General features: G+C 35.4%; 1 protein-coding gene across 1 annotated transcript in view; it reads left to right on the forward strand.

Annotated features, from left to right (window-relative positions):
* The window catches only part of LRRC7 (leucine rich repeat containing 7), a 508,378-nt gene that overhangs the window by 446,681 nt on the left and 40,061 nt on the right, over positions 1-21,636 (forward strand). The window contains exon 23 of the mRNA XM_057529769.1: positions 6,632-6,853. Within this exon, the coding sequence (XP_057385752.1) occupies positions 6,632-6,853 (222 nt within the window). The remainder of the gene's footprint in view (positions 1-6,631; positions 6,854-21,636) is intronic.

Consider the following 21,636-nt stretch of genomic DNA (forward strand, 5'->3'; position numbering starts at 1 on the left):
CATTAAGGTTTAAGTCTTAAAGTTTTTGTTTTCTGTTTGTTCTCTTTCTTTGCTTCTCTAATTTCTTTTTCCTGCTTCTTCTGAGTTGTTTGAATTTTTTTTAGAATTTAATTTTGATTTATCTACAGTGTTTTTAGTATATCTTTTTGTGTAGTTTTTTTAGTTATTGTTCCTGGTATTGCATTATATATACATAACTTAGAGTCTACTAGCATCATCACTTAGCATTTCAACTGAAGTATAGAAACCTTACCTTCTTTTATGTCCCTTCACCCTCCTCAGTGTATAATTGTCTTAAATATTTCCTCTATATACATTTAGAATCAACTTAGACGGTAACATAATTTTACTTCAATCATCAAACATAATTTTGAAAATTCAAGAGGAAAAAGAAAGCTTATTTTTTTTTACCCATATATTTGCTTGCCATGTTCTTTCTCCTTTCCTAATGTTCCAAATTTTTTTCTTTTATCATTTTCTTTTGGTTTAGAGAAATTCCTTTAGCTATTATTTTAGGATAAGTCTAGTGGTGACAGATTCTCTTCATTTTCCCTCAGCTGAGAATGTTTCAATTTCGCTTTGATTACTGAAGAATATTTTCACAAGTATAGGATGTCCGGGTGACAGTTCTTTTCCTTCAGCACTTGAAAAACATTGTGTCACTTCCTTCTGTCCTCCATGGTTTTTGATGAGATATCCACTGTCATTCAAATTGTTTTTCCTCTATAGGTAAGACGTCATTTTTCTCCAGCTGCTTTTAAGATTTTTCCTTTGTCTTTAGTTTTCAGAAGTTTGATTATCATGTGTTTGCGCATGGATTTCTTTGGGTTTACCCTGTGTGAGATTCTCTCTGCTTCTTAAATCTATAAGATTTGCCAAATTTCAGAATTTTTCAGCCATTATTTCTTCTTTTAATTTTTCAGCTCCACTTTGTTTCTCCTCTTTTTTGATAATATTACTGTTGGAACTTTTGAACAGAGTCTCTGAGACTGTTCATTTTTTTTCTCTCCATTACAGATTAGATAATTTCTACTGTCTTATCTTTCAGTTTATTGTTTCTTTCCTCTGTTCCCTACATTCTGATGTTAAGTCTACTCACAGAGCTTTTCAGTTATTGTATTTTCCAGCTCTAAAATTTCTATTTGTTTCTTCTTTACATCTTCTGTTTCTTTGCTAAGACATTATATTTCTTCAGAAGTTTTCTATTTTTTAATTTTTTTCAAGCATGTGTGTAATTGGTCATTGAAGCACTTTTTTAATTGTTGTCTTAAAAATCTTTATCAGGTAATTCTAATTTCTGTCTTCTCAATGTTGGCCTCTATTGGTTGTCTTTTTTCATTATTTGAGATCTTCCTGGTTCTTGGTATGATTAAAACCTAGACATTTTCATATTATGTTATAAAACTCTGGATTGTATTTAACCATCTGTTGCAGCTGGCCTTCTCTGACACCACTCCAGTTGGGGAAGGGTGGAGCATCTCATTTTGGCCAAGTGGAGGTATAAGTCCAATTTTTCCATTTAGCATCCAGTGACACTTGAGGCAAAGTCTCATTATTGCTAGGTGGGGATTGAAGTTCCAGCTCCCAGATGGCCCCACTGATACCTCAGTGGGAGTAGCCTCATTATAATTGGGTGATGGAGAAAATCCTGACTCTCTACTAAGACCTTCTCTAACCACCCTAATGGGAAGGTAGAGGAGTGCCTCATTACTGCTAGGTCAGAGTGTAAGTTCATGCTCCTTGTGTGGTCTCAATTGACACCATTGGGTGAGGAGTGGCTTACTACTGGCCAATGGGGATGAATGCAGTGACACCTTACTTGGCCTTCTCTGACACCACCCCAGCAGGAGTGTTGTGCCTTGTTAAATCCTTATAAGGTAGAAGTATCAGCTTCCCACTTGGCCTTTGCTGGCATTGCTGGGATGGGACCACAGTTCTTTCCATGTTGTTTGGCTGTAGTAGAGCAATCTAAAAGTTTTCTGTCTTGCTAGGATGCCCCTTTTTCCTGGTTCTTTGGCTAGAGAGAGTAGGCTTTTGTTGGGGCTTTTCTTGTCTGCACCGGTTGGCATTTTAGGGGATGCCCACTTTTTCAACTCCTAGTCCGGGATATATGACACAAAAATAAAACCTGAGAAATTTACCACCATTTTGTTACTTGGTCCTTAGCTTCCTCAGTCTACTTCCCAGAGTTCTCCTATATTTGTTTATGTACAATGTCCAGAGTTTTTCGTTGTTCTTAATGGAGGGGATAGGGAACAGTATATCTACTCCATATACCGGAAGCAGAAATCCTACTGTCTCGATTTCTAAAACCTAAAGTGCATGTTAAAAAAAACAAAGGAAGGAGAAACACTGCAGAGTACATGGTGCAGATAGAAAGTGATAGGACTGTTTTGTTGCTGTTTTACAAAACTACTGAAACTGACTCATTTAACTGAGCGCTGATGTTTCCTTGAAATCAGTTACTTAATTATCCTTTGTATGTAATTCTGTTTTGTTGACGCTGATCCCAAACATCTTTAGAACTCTTTTGAACTTAATTTTAGGGAATGAATTGTACCCATTTGAATATTCTCAGGGGCATAAACTGTCATCCTTTGAGGCTGTGTTTGATTTTTGGGAGCACCACAAGTGGTCCAAGAGCCAAGATGGGTAGTAAAACTGATAACCAAATTGAGTAATACGCTTCTCAGTCTAACACTCTTTTCTAAGAAAATAGTGTGAACCAAAACTTTGTTGTAGTGAAAAAGTCATTTATTTTATACCATACAAAACCTCCCAAACACTTCAAATTTCCACATAATAAGCCTGATGAGCTGTGAGATGAATTGTGTATGAACAGTGCCATTTGGTATCAAATCACATTTCTTCTCTGTGGCTTTGACATAAATATTTCCGTGGGTCCTATGGATATTGAAGTTTTCCCCATAAACCTTGACAGTATGGTTTCGGGTCAACTTGAAAACATCATATTCCATCACCATTCTCAAATACACGTTATTTTGTCCAACCTCCCCTTGAAAGTTCAAAACAAATGTCAAATCTTCTCTATTTCTTTTTATCATTCAAAATGTGTACCTCAGCCTTTATAGAAACCATCATGTTCAAATTCTCCTTCAGTATGAGTCAGTGTTCTCATAGCTAACCCTCTAGCTGAATGAATCCAGTCTCTTGATATTTTCTACATTTTCATCAGTCCTTTGTACTTCATCATGAGCATCCTTAATACCTTTCTTAAGCCTCTGTGCCAGTCAAAATAACTTCCTCTTTACAGTCCCTCCACACCATAATTGTCCCTTTAGATGTCTTGTGTCATTTATATTTGCTTACCTTCACACAGAATTTAGTGTTAATTCTTTGCTTTCTATAGCTGTCATTCCTCATCCTCATTTATTGCACCCGGTAGCCCCAATAAAGAATGAAAAAACTGCTACTGATGTGAACAGAATCATTTTACAGAATGTTCCTTTCATGCCCACTTTATGCTTTGCCAAGCCATCTGTGAACATGAGTGTCATTTCATAATCATGGAAAGATTACTAAATACACAGAGTATCCTCCTAATTGCTCAAGTATAAAGTTCTAAGTCACATACGTAGGATCTAAAATAGATAATAGACCTGATTCAATAAGTAGGAATGGCCCTTTGGCAAATTGAAGAGCTGCTAAAGAAATTTAATATATCCTTCCTTAACAATCCGATCCTTTTGTTCCTTTCTGTGGTTTATTTTCATTTCATGGTTCAACTATTGTAGGAAGAGAGACAATTTTGGGGAATGGTGGTTGCAATGTAATTTTGTGTTTAAGAGCATGAACTCTGATTGCCTGACAGCCTTGGTTCAAATCCCAATCCGTCCAGTTTACCAGTTGTGCAAATTACTGGGGAAAGTTACTTAACCTTTCCAAGCCATAGTTTCCTCCTCAGTAAAATTAAATAATAATAACTAATAATAATTATCCCTTAATGCTATTGTAAGGATTAAAGGAGGCAATATGTATAAGGTAAGTTTTAGTACATTATCTAGCACCTAGTATTTGAATAGTAGCCATTGCTTTTTAAGTGCCAGCTACTGTGCCGGTTATTAAAGATGGTAAGTAGGATGTGGTGCTTGCCCTCAAAGAGTTCAAATCCAAGCATAATTAAAGTTTAAACTGTCCCATCAGAAGGAAAAAATAAACCATAAAAATAAGTCTAAAGGCTATTATAGTTCTATAATATCTATGGTTTTTTACCCTTAGATAGACCATTACCAGAATATTCTAATCACTGAAATTATTATTAAGCAGTCATTATTGACTTTCTAATGGATTACGCATTGTGGGACTAAAGCTATGTTCTGGAGCTCTCTAAGTTTTTCTGGGTGTAAAAATTCTTTGCTTGTCTGTCACTTTCAATTAAACAACAGTCTTCCTCTTTTCCATTGGCTCAAGGACTAACTGAAGACCTATGAGTGTTATACCAGTGGATGTGAAAAGCAGAAATAAATGTAAAATCAATTGCTTGTTCAGTAGCCAGGCCAGTCAGCCTTAGTCGGCCTACATCCCCAGCTCCTCTAACTCCAGGAAATCATTTTCTCTAACTAAATAACTCATCAGGCCAGTGACTTCATTCAGAGTACAGCAGTTCCAAATGTGATACTGGGTTTATCATGGCTTTCCTTGCCTACCAAACAAGAGAACGTGAAATTCCAAGGAGGTAGGAGAGCATTGAATTTGCAACAAGGAAAAACTCGACCAGAAGGGTGTTCAGTCTTCTAGAATGGCTGAGAAAGTTGTGACATCTTTCATTTAGATTTCTGAGAAGAAATAGATACATTAGAGAAATACACATTTGCCCTTTATGAGCTTATCTTAGTTGTGTTTATGATGTTGTAATTTTCTGATCCCTGGTTGCATTAGACGGTATTGGATTGATAATTGTTTTGTTATTGTGCTGTTATAGGCTGAAACTTTTTTTTGGCATCTTTTCCTCCAATTTCTCATGACTGAAATATCTTTACTGTTTTTGAATGTAAAAAGTTGTACATGATAAGACAATCAGTTGGATATCTAAAATATAATCAAATGATTTTTTTCTTTGCCTTGCATATTGCTAAATAATAATTTTGAATATTTTCTTCACTGAAATTACCTCTTGTTTGGAATCAAACAATATGCCTTCCCTCTCCAAATGATTTTGCATGATCACTGTCATCTCCTATGTCTCTTATGTTGCTCTTCTTTAAGAACTTTAAAATAATTAAAATTCATCTTTTCCCTGAATACTTGTTTAATAATTTTTCCTTTATTCCACCAATCTGACTTTTTCATAGTAATTAAAAATCTTGATTAGTCAGGAAAATTCACAAACTTTCCTAACTAATGAATTCTAAGGTGAAATTTACTTTTAAATTCCAAATTGCCTACCCTTAAAAAGTCAACAAGAAAGACAATGAATTCAGGAAGTAATTCCTCAGATCCTTCCATAATAATGGGTGAAGTACCAAGCACAGCATTAAAACGTAAGTTTAAAAGTATTAAAGATAAGCATTCACTTCCCATGTTAGACCTCCATGTTAAACCATACTTAATTTTAAAAGGCATGTTCTAGGGGACTTCCCTGGCAGTCCAGTGGTTAGGACTCTGCCCTTCCATTGCAGGGGGCATGGGTTTGATCCCTGGTCAGGGAATTAAGAGCCCCACAAGCTAAATAAATAAACAAATGGCATGTTCTAGGTTACCAGCTCACAAACAGAACTGCTTGCTTGACAGAGAAGATATCAGGTAGAATGACTCAAGGAGCCCATGCTAGAATGAAGGTAAGAAAATCGGAATGAACGAGAAACAGGATTAGGCACCAGTCATTTAAAGATGGGGACCAAAGTAAGCATGCCCTTTCTCCTCTAGCAACCACCCTCAAGGGCTGATAAATGATCATTGTTGCTTTAAATGAGGTACTGATGAGTCTCTCTGAAAGCTCATGTGAAGATGATCTGCATGCAGTGTTCACTTTAAAGACCTTTCCATATCTAGTGCCTCTACAGGCTACAGATACTCGCAGGAATTTATCACATGATTAATTTTTAATGGAACTTAAAGATTGCAAAAACCATACTCTTGATTTAATATTGCAGAAAATTAATAAATATTGATCATACTCACCTGAACAAGCTTGCTATACATGTGTGTGGCATAAAGGCAAATATGCAATTCAATTCTTTTGCTCCAGAATCAGAAAGTAGTTTCTATAATTTTCTCCCTGATGTTTCATATATTACATCTCTCTCCCTGCTATTATTCTAAATGAAATGCCGGAGAGAACTCCACTTTATTTTTTAAGTTGTGACTTTTTTTTCTTCTTGAGATTTTTCAGACTGAACTTTGTTTCCTTAAAATGGGGGTTAAAATAATCTTTGGCAAGCCATCAGATGAGGACAAGTGTATTTAACGTGACCTTGCTCCGATATTAGCATCTTCACAAACCACAGCAGGCAGACCCTTACTGTTTTTCCATTATCCTTCCTAGCCATGGCTGAAAGCCCAACTGATGCCACTTTACTTACTGGAGAGGTATTCTGTACGGTTTTGTTTTTCTACTTTAATCACATCCTTTCAACACCACAAATCTTCTGACAGATTATCTTCTCCACAGGCAGGCAGCCATATCCAGACCTTGATGGGGTCCCAGAGCCTTCAGCATCGTAGCCGGGAGCAGCAGCCATATGAGGGAAACATAAACAAAGTGACCATCCAGCAGTTTCAGTCACCATTGCCTATTCAGATCCCCTCTTCACAGGCCACCCGGGGACCTCAGCCCGGACGGTGCTTAATTCAAACTAAAGGGCAAAGGAGTATGGATGGCTACCCAGAGCAGGTGAGTGGAGTTTTTATAATTGATACATTTTCAGGCAGTGTTTGGGGAAAGTCCCATCAATCCGTGGTTTGCCTTCCCTCATTCATGTAGTCTGGGACACATTAATGCTGTCACCATGTCAAATGGAGTAGAGCGCTCTTTGTAGGGATTTTATCATTATTTTCATTGGTTAAGAACTACAACATATAGCAATTGATGGTTGGTAAAATGCCCATTTCACATAAAGAAAACTTGATGAATTGGAATAGTTTTTCCTGGTTTATCCTGCACCTCCTTCTGCCCACTCCCAACTCCAATTTAGCTCCGCAGCACAGCTTTTGAATGTTACAAAGAGTTTCAATGGATTAGGTATATTTACCAAGGCCTTTGGTGAAATTGACAGTGTAAAAACTAAACTGTATATTCCCCTCGATTTGTGGGAACATTTTTTAAAAGTTTTATCTTCTGATTTTTGAGTAATACAGAGATAAAGCTTTGCTATGAACAAAATGATAAAGAGCAGTTAGGAAGGAAATATTTATGAAATGCTCCAAAAGCTATTGATAAATGCCATGTAGTAAAAAAAATATTGCTGCTCCTCTGACCTCTTTAAATTAGGATCTGGTTTTCCATTGTAGAATCTGTTTTTCTTTCTTAAGGCCAGAACACTGAATAAGATCTCATCTGTTGAGTCATATGAAGGTTAGAAAGTAAGACATCAAGATATTAATACTCTCAGAAAATTAATTTCTCTTATTAATAAGAGAAATTAATTAAATTTAATTAATTTAATTAAAATTAGTTTCTCTTATTTCATTCTTCAGATAATTAGACAAAGCTCCCACTGACTTCTCTAACCCCTTAATATGGGTTATAAAGGTTTCACTTTATTATTGCTTATTCAAAGCTTCACGTATCACCGTCCTTATTTTCTAAACATATCAGACAAGATTATCTTCATTCTCCAGTTTTTTCCTTTATGCTGTTAAGAGTCATTTATTATTTGGATCCCAGCTGCTCTAGACATCTCCTGTGTTTCTTAATACCCTTCTTGAAGCTGAGATAGGGTTTTTTAAGATAATCTTCTTCCTATCCTGCCTTGATCTAGGCCAAATGTTGGATTTAAGGTAAAATAAACCAGACAGGTGTCTTTAATCAGGTAATGAGGTGAGGTTTTTAATTCTCCAGAGATTCTAAAAAGTTAATAAAGTTTTAAATTATGCTTTACCACAGGCATCTTAGGTTAAAAATTGTTCATATATCCTCTCCTCCACAAATATCATAACTTCAATCCAGTTCTCTGATTTAATGATTCCTGTTAACGGGAATAATTAATAAGATAAGTTATTACAAAATTTTTTTCTCCCGGAATCAGCACATTTAAAATCCACTGAGATCAATGCCCTCTGTTTCCCCTACTTTGAATAGTAGGGTTAGTATTAGCATACAGTTATTCTGAACACTCTAAATTTAAAGGCCTTTTTTATATTATTTCTCAAAAAATACATAAATTATATAGCTTGACTTAATGAGAGGATTACTAAGTTTTAGTTTACATGCTTATCAAACTTAAAATATCATGATTCTTTCAAAGAATGTATTTATAGTCAATGTAGGTGTTTTGATTTGTAACTCTAACAACATCAGGTGTCTTTCAAACTGAGAGATAAAAACTTAAACATTCAATGGTTATATTAAGGAAAGTACTTAAGTGTAATTCCTTTTGAATTCCTGCTTTTTTCTGCCTTGGTTTCAGGCTGAAATGGTTTGGAATGCTGAGATGAAAACTTTGGAGTGACCGCGAGAAAGCCTAAGGAGCATTTAAACCAATAGTACTAGTCCCCAAACTATGCTCCCCCCGCCCCTGAGTTATAAATCTGGAGACAGTTTCTCAAAACCTTTTTCATGATTCAGTGTAATATTTATCCACTACCAGTGGCATGCTGAAGCATATTCATCCTGGCTCGTTACCGTGCGCATATCTTCCCAACTCTACCTTCGGCGACACCACATTGATAGGTTGAAATTGTGGGGATAATTACACCAGGGAAATGAGCAAACACTACAAACCAGGGCCCTCCCCTTCCCTCAGCCAGCTCGTAAACATTTTCCAGCACACCACAACTACTACATTGTTTTCTTTCATCTCTTTTTCTTTTTCTAACCTCTCCACTTCTTTGTTTAGCTCTATAGCATTCAGGAAAGAGAATACTAGGAATAGGTCTCAGAATTTGGAGTTCGAGTTTCATGTTAACTTTTATTAAAGTGTGTGAATCTGGACAAGTCATTAACTCTTGCCTGAGGTTCTGTTTTTCTCCTTATAAAATGAGAACATTACCACCCACCAACAACATTCAAAAAGTTTTTGAGAGAATCAAGTGATACAATTCTAGACGCACACACACGCACACAAAGTAAGCCTGGCACTGAGAGTAAAGAAAGAGGAAACAGAAGAAATAGAAATACAAGATTTTAAGAATTAAAATACTGGAGAGCACTTAATGAATATCAGTCCAACCTCCCTAGTCTCTAGATAGAAAACAAACAAACAGAAAGAGGCTGAAGGAGGTTATGTAATTCACTCTCATAATAAAAATATTTTATGTATTTTTTACCTTCCTAACTCATTTTTCTTTTGAAAACTCAGACCTCTCTAATATGTGTGTGTTCCCTTTAAAGCAAGACTTTTTCCATATTTAACAAGAAAAAAAAGGAGGAAAATATTTAAAACATTTAAGAACTGTATAGGTTCACACGAAAATTATAGAGTAGTGATTGAAGTGCAAAGACCAAGGAGGTAACTGAAAATTCTAATATGGGTTTCAGGCATATAAATCAAGATACTCTATTTTCATAAGGCATTTCTAGTGATGCATTAAAAGGGCCATTAGGGAGATCAGCTCTGTGCTTTGTGACCACCTAGAGGGGTGGGATGGGGAGGGTGGGAGGGAGGGAGATGCAAGAGGGAAGAGAAATGGGAACATATTGTATATGTATAACTGATTCACTTTGTTATAAAGCAGAAGTTAACACACTATTGTAAGGCAATTATACTTCAATAAAGATGTATAACAAAAATAAAAAATAAAAAATAAAAATAAATAAAAAAGGGCCATTAAGAGAAAACAGAGTTTTCTTAAATGATTACTACAAACACAATGTTAAATTTGGTCAAGTACAATATGGAAAAAATCTAAGTCATTCATAATTTTTAAGTACAAGGAGACATCATAAACATAGTACAGAAGGGTAAGCTGGGATGAAGTGAGAGAGTAGCATTGATATATATACATTACCAAATGTAAAACAGATAGCTAGTGAGAAGCAGCCGCATAGCGCAGGGAGATCAGCTCTGTGCTCTGTGACTACCTAAAGGAGTGGGATAGGGAGGGTGGGAGGGAGACGCAAGAGGGAGGGGATATGGGGGCATATGTATACGTATAGCTGATTCACTTTGTTATACATCAGAAACTAACACAACGTTGTAAAGCAATTATACTCCAATAAAGATGTTAAAAAAAATAAGTAAATAAGTAAATAAAAAATAAACATAGTACAAATAAACATGCTGTGTGCAGCATGATAAAGCACAATAATTTCTACTAAAGCTTGGAGATTTTACTTTAAAAAAGTAATCACTTATTGGAATACTACAGGTGAAAAACAACCGATTACAGTGAATCTACATTTATTTAATTCAGGGAAGAGAAGTCTGAATGAAAGTAGGAAAAGAAAAGACAACAGTTGGCATACATTGAGTGCCTACTATGCTATTTATACTATATATAGTGTATTTATGCTATAAATACCATGTATCTTACACACAGGCCTGGCTTCATGGTGTGTGAACTGTACAGCTGCACAAAGTCCTGCACTTGGAAGTGCCCCACACTTGGTTTAATGCTCTGCTGTCACCAGCTTGTAATTCTTAATAATTATTAAACAAGGAGCCTCACATTTTCATTTTGCATCAGGCACCACTAATTACATAGCTGGTCCTGCTTACATACACTATTTCATTTAGTCCTCACAATAATCTTATTTCCTTTTTATAAATGAAGAGACCAAGGCACAGAGAAAATAAGTAACTTGTAAGAGGTATAATTGGTCAAGCTACTTGTGAGAGGTATAATTGGTCAAGCTGGAATTTTAATCCAGGTCTGTCTAACCCAGAACCCAAGTTCTGTGTACCAATCTTACCATTAAATTAACCACATGGTCCAGACGCTTGCTGTGGCCTCAGTGTCCTCTTCTGTCAAATAATATTAGTTAAACGTGTTTCAGCTACAATTCAGAGTTATAGAACTGCCTTATACAGATGGCATGCTGACTGGAACTCACATGAACACTTCCAATGCGCTGAAAAGCAAAAATACTCAACAAATGGAATGTTTTATTATTAGCAAAAATATACCTCTGTATCTCTTAATTTGACCTAAAGAACTAATGAATTTCTAATCTGATTAAAATAAGTTCCATATAACAATGAACATACATAATAAATGTTACCACTAATGACGTTGAATGAATTTAAATGAATGTCATATTTTACCTAACCAGCACACTTAGCCTTTTTTAGCCATAAAGAAGTATTTAGTAAACTTTGATGTTCCACCTGAATGATGAAACCATCTCAACTTTCAAACTACCCATCACAATAAAACAAGGCAAAATACCTAAGAATTCTAATTTAACACCCTTACTTTTACATATCTGTTTTTCATAGACATTAAGTATCATCTGTTTTCAACTCTAGGATTAAATGTCATAAAATATATGGAAGTGATTTTTAAACCATAACGTGCTACCCAGATTCAAGGTATTAATTTCCATAGACTAGAAATCTGATGTGTAATAATGGATATTCTTTTTAACAAATTATCTACAACGAAATCATGTGCATGTCACTTGAAGTTCATTATCAGGGAATTTTACTTAGAAAAGGGATTATAATGCATAAACCATTTTGATTATTGATGAACATAATAGAGAATAATAGGGTTGTACTAAACAGTGAGCTGAAGAAAGCCAGAAAGTAAGATTTGACTCCTTCCCATTCCACATGAGAACTCTTAGCCATCATATCCATTCTCTTAGCTCTTCCCTTTGTTTCCCAGTCCAAGTGACTATTCATCTTATCCTCCCCTTCACAATAAAATAATACTTTATATCAGATGTTCTCAACCTCAGCTGTACATTAGAATCTGCTCAGCCTTTTTTTTAATTGAAGTATAGTTGATTAACAATATCATATTAGTCTTAGGTATACAGCATAGTGATTCAGTATTTTTGCAGATTATATTCCATTATAAGTTACTACAAGATAATGGCTATAATTCCCTGTGCTATACAATATATCCTTGTTGTTTATCTATTTTATACATAATGGTTTGTATCTGTTAATCCCATATCCCTAATTTGTCCCTCCCCCTATCCTTTCCCTTTGGTAACCACAAGGTTGTTTTCTATGTCTATGAGTCTGTTTCTGTGTTGCATATATCCATTTGTACTATTTTTTAGATTCCACATATAAGTGATATCATACAGTATTTGTCTTTCTCTGTCTGACTTATTTCATTTAGCATAATACCCTCCAAGTTCATCCATGTTGTTGCAAATGGCAAAATTTTCATCCTTTTTTATGGCTGAGTAATATTCTATTGTGTATATATACTACATCTTTTTTATCCATTTGTCTATTTATGGGCACTTGGGTTATTCCCATGTCTTGGATATTGTAAACAGTGCTTCTATGAACATTGGGGTGCGTATATCTTTTCGAATTTGTGTTTTCATTTTTTCTGGATATATACTCAGGAGTCAAATTGCTGGATCATATGGTAGTTCTATTTTAGTTTTTTGAGGAACTTCCATGATGCCCGATGGAGGTTGCTCAGGAGCTTTGAAAAACACTCATGCCCTGACCTCATCCCCAAAGAAACTGATTTCATTAGCCGGGATGTGAGCTGGGTAATGGGAATATTTGAAACTCCCCAGGTGATTCTATTGTATAGCCAAGGCTGAGAACTGATATCGAGATATTCTATAACTCAGCAATTTGCCAGCTGAATAACATATTGTTATTAACACTATTTAGAAGTATTCGTAAGTCATCCATAACTTGTTGAATAGTTTTTAAAGAAACTAACATCAACTTGGTTTTTCTGTTTTGCAAATGTATAATCCAAGGCAAAGCATATCTGTATATGTGGAACACATAGACCCCAAAGCAGAATTAGGAAGGAAAAACATCAGCATGATGCTTCAAATGTCTCAAAATCCTTTCATATATTAACTGATTTAATCTAACCAATAATGTTGTGGTGGATAGAGCAGTTCCTGTTTTACTGACTAAAAATCTAAGATTCAGAGAAGTCGAGCTAGAATTAAAATCCAATTTCATGAGTCTACCACATAATATGCTACAGCCTGCTGCACTATAGCCAAACATAGAGGTCAAGAGTAAGCCCACACTGGAAGAATAAGAATAGAAGAGTGCACCCTCAAGTCCATGTCTGCCCCAGACAAGAGGACATACCCACTAATGAACCTAACATATCAGGAGGGCTAGAGCTCCATAGCTGTTTCCTGCCAGTTCCTGTGAGTATACATTTGAATTAAAGTTTGTGCCTAAAAGAGAACTTGTAACATTACATTAGAATTACATTAGAATAAGCCTTGTGAGCTATACAAAGCAGCTCACACCCATCATATTCAAGGGGAAATAAAAACAAAGCTCTGAAACCCTCCTTGAAGGAGATGCTATAGTGTACCCTGGAAGAAATCATTTTGATACTTAATAATATGTGGAGTACATGAAACTTTTGGCTAAGACATGATTTCAGACATCTCTTTAGCTGCTCTGATCAGTTGCCTGAAGGGCTCACAAGGGTTCCAGGTGAGGCTTCATCTAACCTCACCTCATCCAGGTGAGGTTCCAGGTGAGGTTCACTCGGAACCAAGTGAAGAAACATACATTATCCTGAGTGTTTGATATAAGAAGAAAAACTTGGAAATATTTGGGTTTTTTAATTATGAATTTTAAAATTAAAAGGCAATAATTTAATAAAGATGGTTAGAAAATAGATATTAAGATGGTTTTAATGTATATTATTTACTCAAATGATTTCAGGGACATCCCATACCTCATCTGCTCTACTTAAAGTACTGCTATTTATGCATATTTTCCCCATAGAATTTTATTCTTCAATAACCAAAGTAATACTGCAACTCTAAATTCATAATTTGACACAAATAATGTCTAACTCAACACCACAAATTCTACAAATTGACTTTATGAATTATGTGCAGTCAAATAGTAGGATTCAGTAAACACTACAGTAGGAATCAGAAGGCCTCTTTCAGTGTTCCACTAAATATATGTATGGTCTTCTTGGTTTCCTCAAGTTTAAAATGAAGGAAATGAAGTGAATAACCTTTAAAATGCATTTACAGACTAAAAAACATTAGAGTTTCTACTTTCTAGATACATACAGAGTTGGCTATTTTTTTCTGAAAGATCTAGAAAATGCTACTCAAAGGATTTTATTCATCAATCTATTAGTATGTTTCTTCAAAAGATTTAATTAGCACTTTTAGTTGGACTTGCATCTCTGATACACAGCAGAAAAAGATATGAAAATAGAAGGATCAAAATTATTTTTTAATATTAACATTTATATATTTTTATAATTATTACCTTTTTTAGTCTATGACACAGGCTCATTAGAAATTTTGGGAATGCAGAGAAGTTTTATGTAGACTTTGTATGGCTGTGCAATACACATAGTGTAAATCACAACAAAAATTATAATACCTTATAATTGCATAGCACTCTTTATTGTACAAGCACTGTTATATAATAATCTATAAGACCAGGAACTAAAAGTGAAAGTAGCAGCAAATTTAATTTCCAGTTTAATTTCAGTACCATGAAGCATTCTCTCTACTTCTGTCAAGTCCTATAATCAAATCTCCATCATCATCTCATTTGATCTCTCAGCAAGTGGCTTGACTGAACTCTTTCTTTAAATTTTCTTCACTTGGCTATCACTATTCTACCGCTTTCCCTCTTTCCACACTAGCCATTCTTTCCTGATTTCTTTATTGGCTCCTTTTCTGTTCCTGATCTTTAAATGATAGAGTGATCCAGTGCTCAAACCTTGACCCCCTTCTCTTTTGTATCCATACTCACACCTATATGATTTCATTCACTTCCAGGATGGATGAGTCCAAGATTTATATATCTCCAGCTCTGGCCTCACCTCTGTACTCCTGATGTTTATATTCAATTACCCACTTGTTGATATCTCAACCTGGATGTCCAATGAATTTCTTAAACTTAGCATAGTCGAAAGAAACTCTTGTTTCCCGGCCCTGCCCCTACCAAACCTGCTTCTCTTCTAGATTTCCCCATTTCAGTTAATGGCTCTTCTATTCATCTTGTTGCTATGGCCAAAGATCCTTGACTCCCCTTTCTCACAGCCCACATACAATACACAGCAATTCCATTAAAATATATTCTGAATTCACCACTTTTCATCACCTGCACTGCTACCACCTTATCGGCCATCACCTCACTCCTATCTACTTCAGTAGCTCCCTAATTGTTTTCTCTTTAGCCAGTTGCTTCTCTCCAGTCTGTTTTCCACTGCCAGAGTGATCTCTTTAAAACATGAATCAGATCATGTCAGTCTTCTGCTTAAAAATCCCTAGTGACTTGGAAATTTCTGAACCCTTATAAATCCTCACTATGGCATGAAGTCCCTACAGACCTGGGCCCTGCCTCCTCTCCTTCTACTCTCTCCGTGGCCATTTTCTCTCTCGTCATGCTGATCATGTTGTTGTTGCTGATTTTAACAGCTTTATTGATATAATTTACACACTGTAAAGTTCACCTGTTTAAAGTGAACAATTCAGTGGTTTTTAGTATATTTATACAGTTGTACCACCATCACCATAATCTAATTTTTAAACATTTTCATAATTGCAAAAAGAAATCTTGTACCCATTAGCGGTCATCTTCCATACTCCCTGACCTCTATTCTGCCCCCAGCCCTAGACAATCATTCATCTACATTTGTCTATTCTGGACATTTCATATAAATGAGATCATATGACATATGAGGTTTTTTGTGACTGGCTAATTTTAATTAGCATAATGTGCTTAGTGTAGCACGTATCAGTAATTCATTCCTTTTTACTGCCAAATAATATTCCATTATATGGCTATACCATATATTGCTTATGCATTCATCAGGTGATAGACATTTGTGTTCTTTCCACTTTTTGAACATTCATGTACAAATTTGTGTGTGAAGGTACATTTTTATTGTGCTCAGGTAGTTACCTAGGAATGAACTTGCTGGGTTATATGGTAATTATGTTTATCAATTTTAAGGAGCTTCTAAACTCTTTTCTAAAGTGTCTGTCACGTTTTACTCCCACCAGCAATGAATGAGTGTTCTAATTTCTCCACATCCTCACCAATATTTGTTATTGTCTTTCTTTTTTATTACAGCCATCTTGTGAAGTATTGATAGTATCTCATTGTGTTTTTAATCTACATTTCTCTAATAACTAATGATGTTGAGTATCTTTTCATGTGTTTATTTGTCATTCATATATCTTCTTTGAGTAAATGTCTATTAAAATTCTTTGCCCATTTTTTAATTAGGTTATTTGAACTGTAACTGTCGTTCATATATTCCAGATACAAAATATTTTCTCCCATTCTGTGGATTGTCTTTTCACTTTCTTGATGGTCTCTTTAAGGCACCAAAGTTTTTAATTTTGATAAAGTCAGTCATCTCCTTTATAACATTTGGTTTCATATCGAAGAAATCATTGCTTAACTCAAGATGACGGAGATTTACTTGTATTTTCTTCCTAAAGGTTTATAGTTTTAGCTCTTGCACTTCAGTCCCTGATTTATTTTGCATTAATTCTTGTGTATGGTGTGAGGTAGAGGTAAAAATCATTATTTTTCATGTAGATATCCAGTTGTCCCTATACCATTTGTTTAAAAAATTATTCTTTCCTCATTGAATTATCTTAGACCTTTTGTTGAAAATCAAATGACCACAAATGTTAGGGTTTATATCTTGATTCTCCGTTCTATTTCACTGATCTATATGTCTGTCCATATGCCGTCTTGTTGTTCTTTGACTTTACAAAGATCCATCTGTCTTCAGGGCATTTAAAATTGCTGTTCTCCCTGCCTGGAATAGTTTTCCCATTTTTCTTATTGTCTGTTGCTTGATCCTTTACCTCATTCACATTTCTGCTCAAATGTCACATCCTCAGAGAGGCCTTTCTTAGCTACTCCAACTAAAATAGCTCCTCACTCCTGTTCCATCAAACTGTACTTACTTTCCTGCTTTATTTTTTTCACAGCTCATATCACTATCTGAAATTATTTCCTGTTCACATGTTTACTATCTGTCTTCCCCATTAAAATGTAAGTTCCATGAGGGCAAGGATTTTTTGTCTGTCTGATAAGGTGCCTAGCACTTAGTAGAAAATCAATAAATATTTGTGGCATAAAGGCATGAATCATGATTTCTACAACCATTTTCATTTTCAAAGTTACAGCGGTTTTTTCAAGCAGTTAATTATATAATTGGAGCACTTCTTTGAAAAACTGGCATATCTTCGAAAAGCTCATCACATGTTTTAAGAAAGAGTCATCATACACTTCTGACAGTGAATAATTGAGAGTATCTTTTGTCACACATGCATATTACCGATTTATTTATTCAACCAAAAGTTAATTGAGTGCTAACTATGTGCCAGCCACTGTTCTAGATAGTCAATGAAGAGATAACATAATAGACCTTCAGAGGTGATTCAGATGTCCTACTTGATTAAAACTCCATGCGGAATGTGGATGTCTCTTCACCAGACCTTCTCTATGTTAATATTCTCAGGGTTCAAACGTGGAAATGGCCTCAGAGGTGAAACATTTTTAGTTACAAGGTCCTTTCTTGATGCTTCAGCAATTAACAGTCCTTAAATAGATCAAAAATTTACCTTGAATTTCTTACAGTACAGAATATTTGAAGTTCTGCTCACTTCATTTCCCAAAAGAATTTTCTAACAAGTGTATAATTTGTTTTCTTTTTAAAATAAAAGATAAATCAATTCTTTTATACCTACAAATAAACAAGTTTCTTCTCAATTTTTTTAGTCAGCTATGCCTGTTGATTATGGGTGATTCAACCTAATAAGACTTAAGCCAAAGAATAATGTTTAAACTCATATCAGCTGGAACTCCAGGGATGGGGGAAGATTCAGATAAGGATTAATGCTAGGCTCAGAGGAAATCATGACTTCTCTCTCTGTGGGCTGGTTCCTGTGCCAAAAAGGCTTTCCCCTCATGATAGAAAGATAGCTCAAGAGCTCCAGACTCTCTCAGACTTAAAACAAGCAAGAAAGAGCAAGATTCTCTTTCCTGAAAATCCTAATAGACATCTCATTGCTCCTATTTGATCAGGTGACCTGCTCATCCTATAATAAATCATATTTTTAGGGGATCCAGTGCTTTGTTTTAGGTCTAGATAACATGATTCACTGAAAGCATACAGGCTGAGAATAAAGAAGTGGGTGGTTTTCAAAGAGAATTTGAGGTTATAACTGCCAGACAAAGAATGAACAGATCTTGAGCAGCAAAAATAGCAGGTATCCACTAAAAGCTTCATAATACATACTGTTAGGAAAGAGAATGGTCACTAGAACAAAGCATAGGAAGCACGTTAATTACAGCATCACCAAGTATCTTTCTGCAATGCAGTTCTCTAATCCTGAATTACACCTCACGCACACGTGAACACACACACACACACACACCTATTTCCTTTGTTCTCACTACTAGGTTTTAGAGCATTGCAAGACCAAATGAGATCACTGCCTTGCAGAGATTATACATTATGACTTCACAGAGCCTCAGTGCTACATTACAATCCATTTTGTCATGGGCCTCTCCAAGTTATGACCCAGTATTTTAATTAGAGCAAGATTAACACAAACCGGAAATATCAAGTAGTCAAATGATGGAAGTGGACTCTGAAAGAAGCAAATGCACCATTTACTGCCAAACTGTTGCTGTTATCTTCAGCCAGCAATTTCACTCATTGATATCAATAACTTAATAAAAAATAGAAAAGCTGATTTTCATTGAATAAGCTATTTATCAGCCTCCTAGATCTGACCTTTTTCTAGAACACTGCATTTCCTCTTTGCTAAAACCCTTTAGTTTCAGACTGTTTCTTGGCTGTGAGGCATTCCCTGCTCTTACATTTTATGGCCCCTTTGGGCCTTAGCAGACAGGCGGAACTCCTTCTGTGGGAGATGAATACTCTGTCTGACATGCTTTCTGGAACACAGCAGTCCCAACACAACCTATTAGCCACACCATAGCGTGCCCAAGGGGAGTCTAGCTTCAGATCAGAATTTGTGGTTGTTCGTCACATTTATAAAACCACAGTGTCATCTTTATTATTTCTATTATTAAAAAATATATTGAAGCAGTTCTTCAGATACTTGGCACATATGAAATTTGTTTTCCTTAGATTTTTTAGTGCCTTCCAGATTGACAATAATATAAAATATAGTCACTACCTTGAAAGAGAATGACTAGAAAGTACCCTCAGCAATTTACTTTGTAAATAAAATCTGTTGCATATGTTTCCTTTCAGTTTTTATAGTGGCCTGGAGAAAGCCCAAAGTGTGTACACCTTCCATATATTATGTTATACAATATAAAATTTTCACATTAGAAAGATACAACCCAAATTCTAAATAATTTAATTGGAAATGCACAGATATATGGGAAAATGCAAAGGTAAAATGTTTAAATAGTATTAGTTCCTTTCTTCTCATTTTCTAATTAACCACTAATAACAGAAAAAGGACTACAAGGTGAACTGGTGTGATGAATAAAGCTAAAGTATTCCTTCGAGCTAATCAAGCTGTTATATGTTCAGATCAACAGACTGTGAGCCATATAACTACAAAACTATTAGAAACTGTAGTTTCTACCACCCTATGATAACTAGTTTTAACAAATCTAGATCAATTAAAGGAAAAGTTGTAATTAAACCAATCTTTAAAATAAAAATATAGGAGAGTATTTATGGTAATTGCAGTTACTCATCATTTAGAAACTGTTCATTAATGACTCTATCATAAAAATCACATTAGTGGATAGTTTTTTGTCCTTGTGTTACAAGTGAACTATGTAATAAACATTATATTTACTATTAAAGAGTATGACTGAATTAAGGATAGTCCTATTAAATGGCCAAACCTAATTGATCCAGCTCCCATTGACTCACAATATATGCTAATTAAGTCAGGAATAGGACTCAAGTTTGCCTTGAACTATCTAAGAGGTAAGTATTGAAGGTACCTTAAAAATAAAGATGTAGAGAACATTTGGGACATTTGCATTTTTCCATAAGCAAATTAATAGGCTAAGCAATGTTGCTGGGGAAAACATTGAGCTATTTTAAAAAGCAAATGTTTCCAATCATCTTTAAGAACATTTCCAATATATATTTATATAAATACAAAATATATGCTAATGTATTTCTTTAGATTTTTTTCTTAACTCTTTATTGATAATCTTTTGCCTGTTAATCTCTGGTAATACTTGGTTCACCCTAGTTCCAGTACTCATTCTGTACTTAAAAGTTATAAAAGTTGTTTTTTTTTCCCTTTGTGTAACCAAAGTGTATGCTACCTCTGGGGTGCCAAGTCTTTCAGTTATCTGGGGTCACCCCATCCCACTTTACATGGAAAACTAGCATTTTCCCCACAGCCCACACATACACATCCCCAGCTCAGGATCATCAAGAATTCCTAGGTTTATTATAGTTTCTCTAGGTCATTCCTGACACTGGTTTCCCTTCTGCTGAATTCTTGATCTACGTTCCTTGTATCAATTCTTTTTTTTTTTTTTTTTTTTTTTTTTTTTGGCCACGCCATGTGGCATGCAGGATCCTAGTTCCCCAACCAGGGATCAAACCCGTGCCTCCTGTGGTGGAAGCACAGAGTCCCAACCACTGGACCACCAGGGAAGTCCCTGTATCAATTCTTATAATAGCTGTTATCTTTACTCCAACCTTACCCCAAGGTGGACCTACTCCTAATGCCATCATTTCCCAACAGTACTGCAAAGCATAAGGCTCTGATGTTTAACAGATCTCATTGATGATTTGGGGTTTGGGGAGGTAATAGAGCACAGAATACTGGAATATTAGCCTTCACAGTCCTAAATATTTATTGACTCTTCCCTGTCACAATTTCTCCATATTTTTGACCTCTCTCTTTCTCACAGTGTTTTCCTCTTTCCTCTAACACTTGTAACTGCCTCTTCAGGAGCTGCTGCCAAAACCCAAAACTCTTTTTACTGAGTATTTCTTTCTTCTTTTGTTTCACCTTCACTCTAACTGTGGATAAAACTTCTCCCCTTTCTCAAACTATTGGGCTGGCCAAAAAGTTCATTTGGGTTTTTCTGTTAAGATCTTATGGAAAAACCAAATGAACTTTTTGGCCAACCCAGTAAAACCCCTGCTATGTCTAAACAATAGAATTATCTACTGAGAAGATGAAATATTCTACTCTCCTAGAAAGCAGTAACAACTGATTTAAATTAAATAGCCATCAGGGGACCTTCAAGATGTCAGAGGAGTAAGAGGTGGAGATCACCTTCCTTCCCACAAACACATCAAAAATACATCTACATGTGGAACAACTCCTACAGAACACCTACTGAACACTGGCAGAAGACCTCTGACTTACCA

This window comes from Balaenoptera acutorostrata, chromosome 1, assembly GCF_949987535.1.
Source record: "Balaenoptera acutorostrata chromosome 1, mBalAcu1.1, whole genome shotgun sequence".
Taxonomy (NCBI): Eukaryota; Metazoa; Chordata; class Mammalia; order Artiodactyla; family Balaenopteridae; genus Balaenoptera; species Balaenoptera acutorostrata.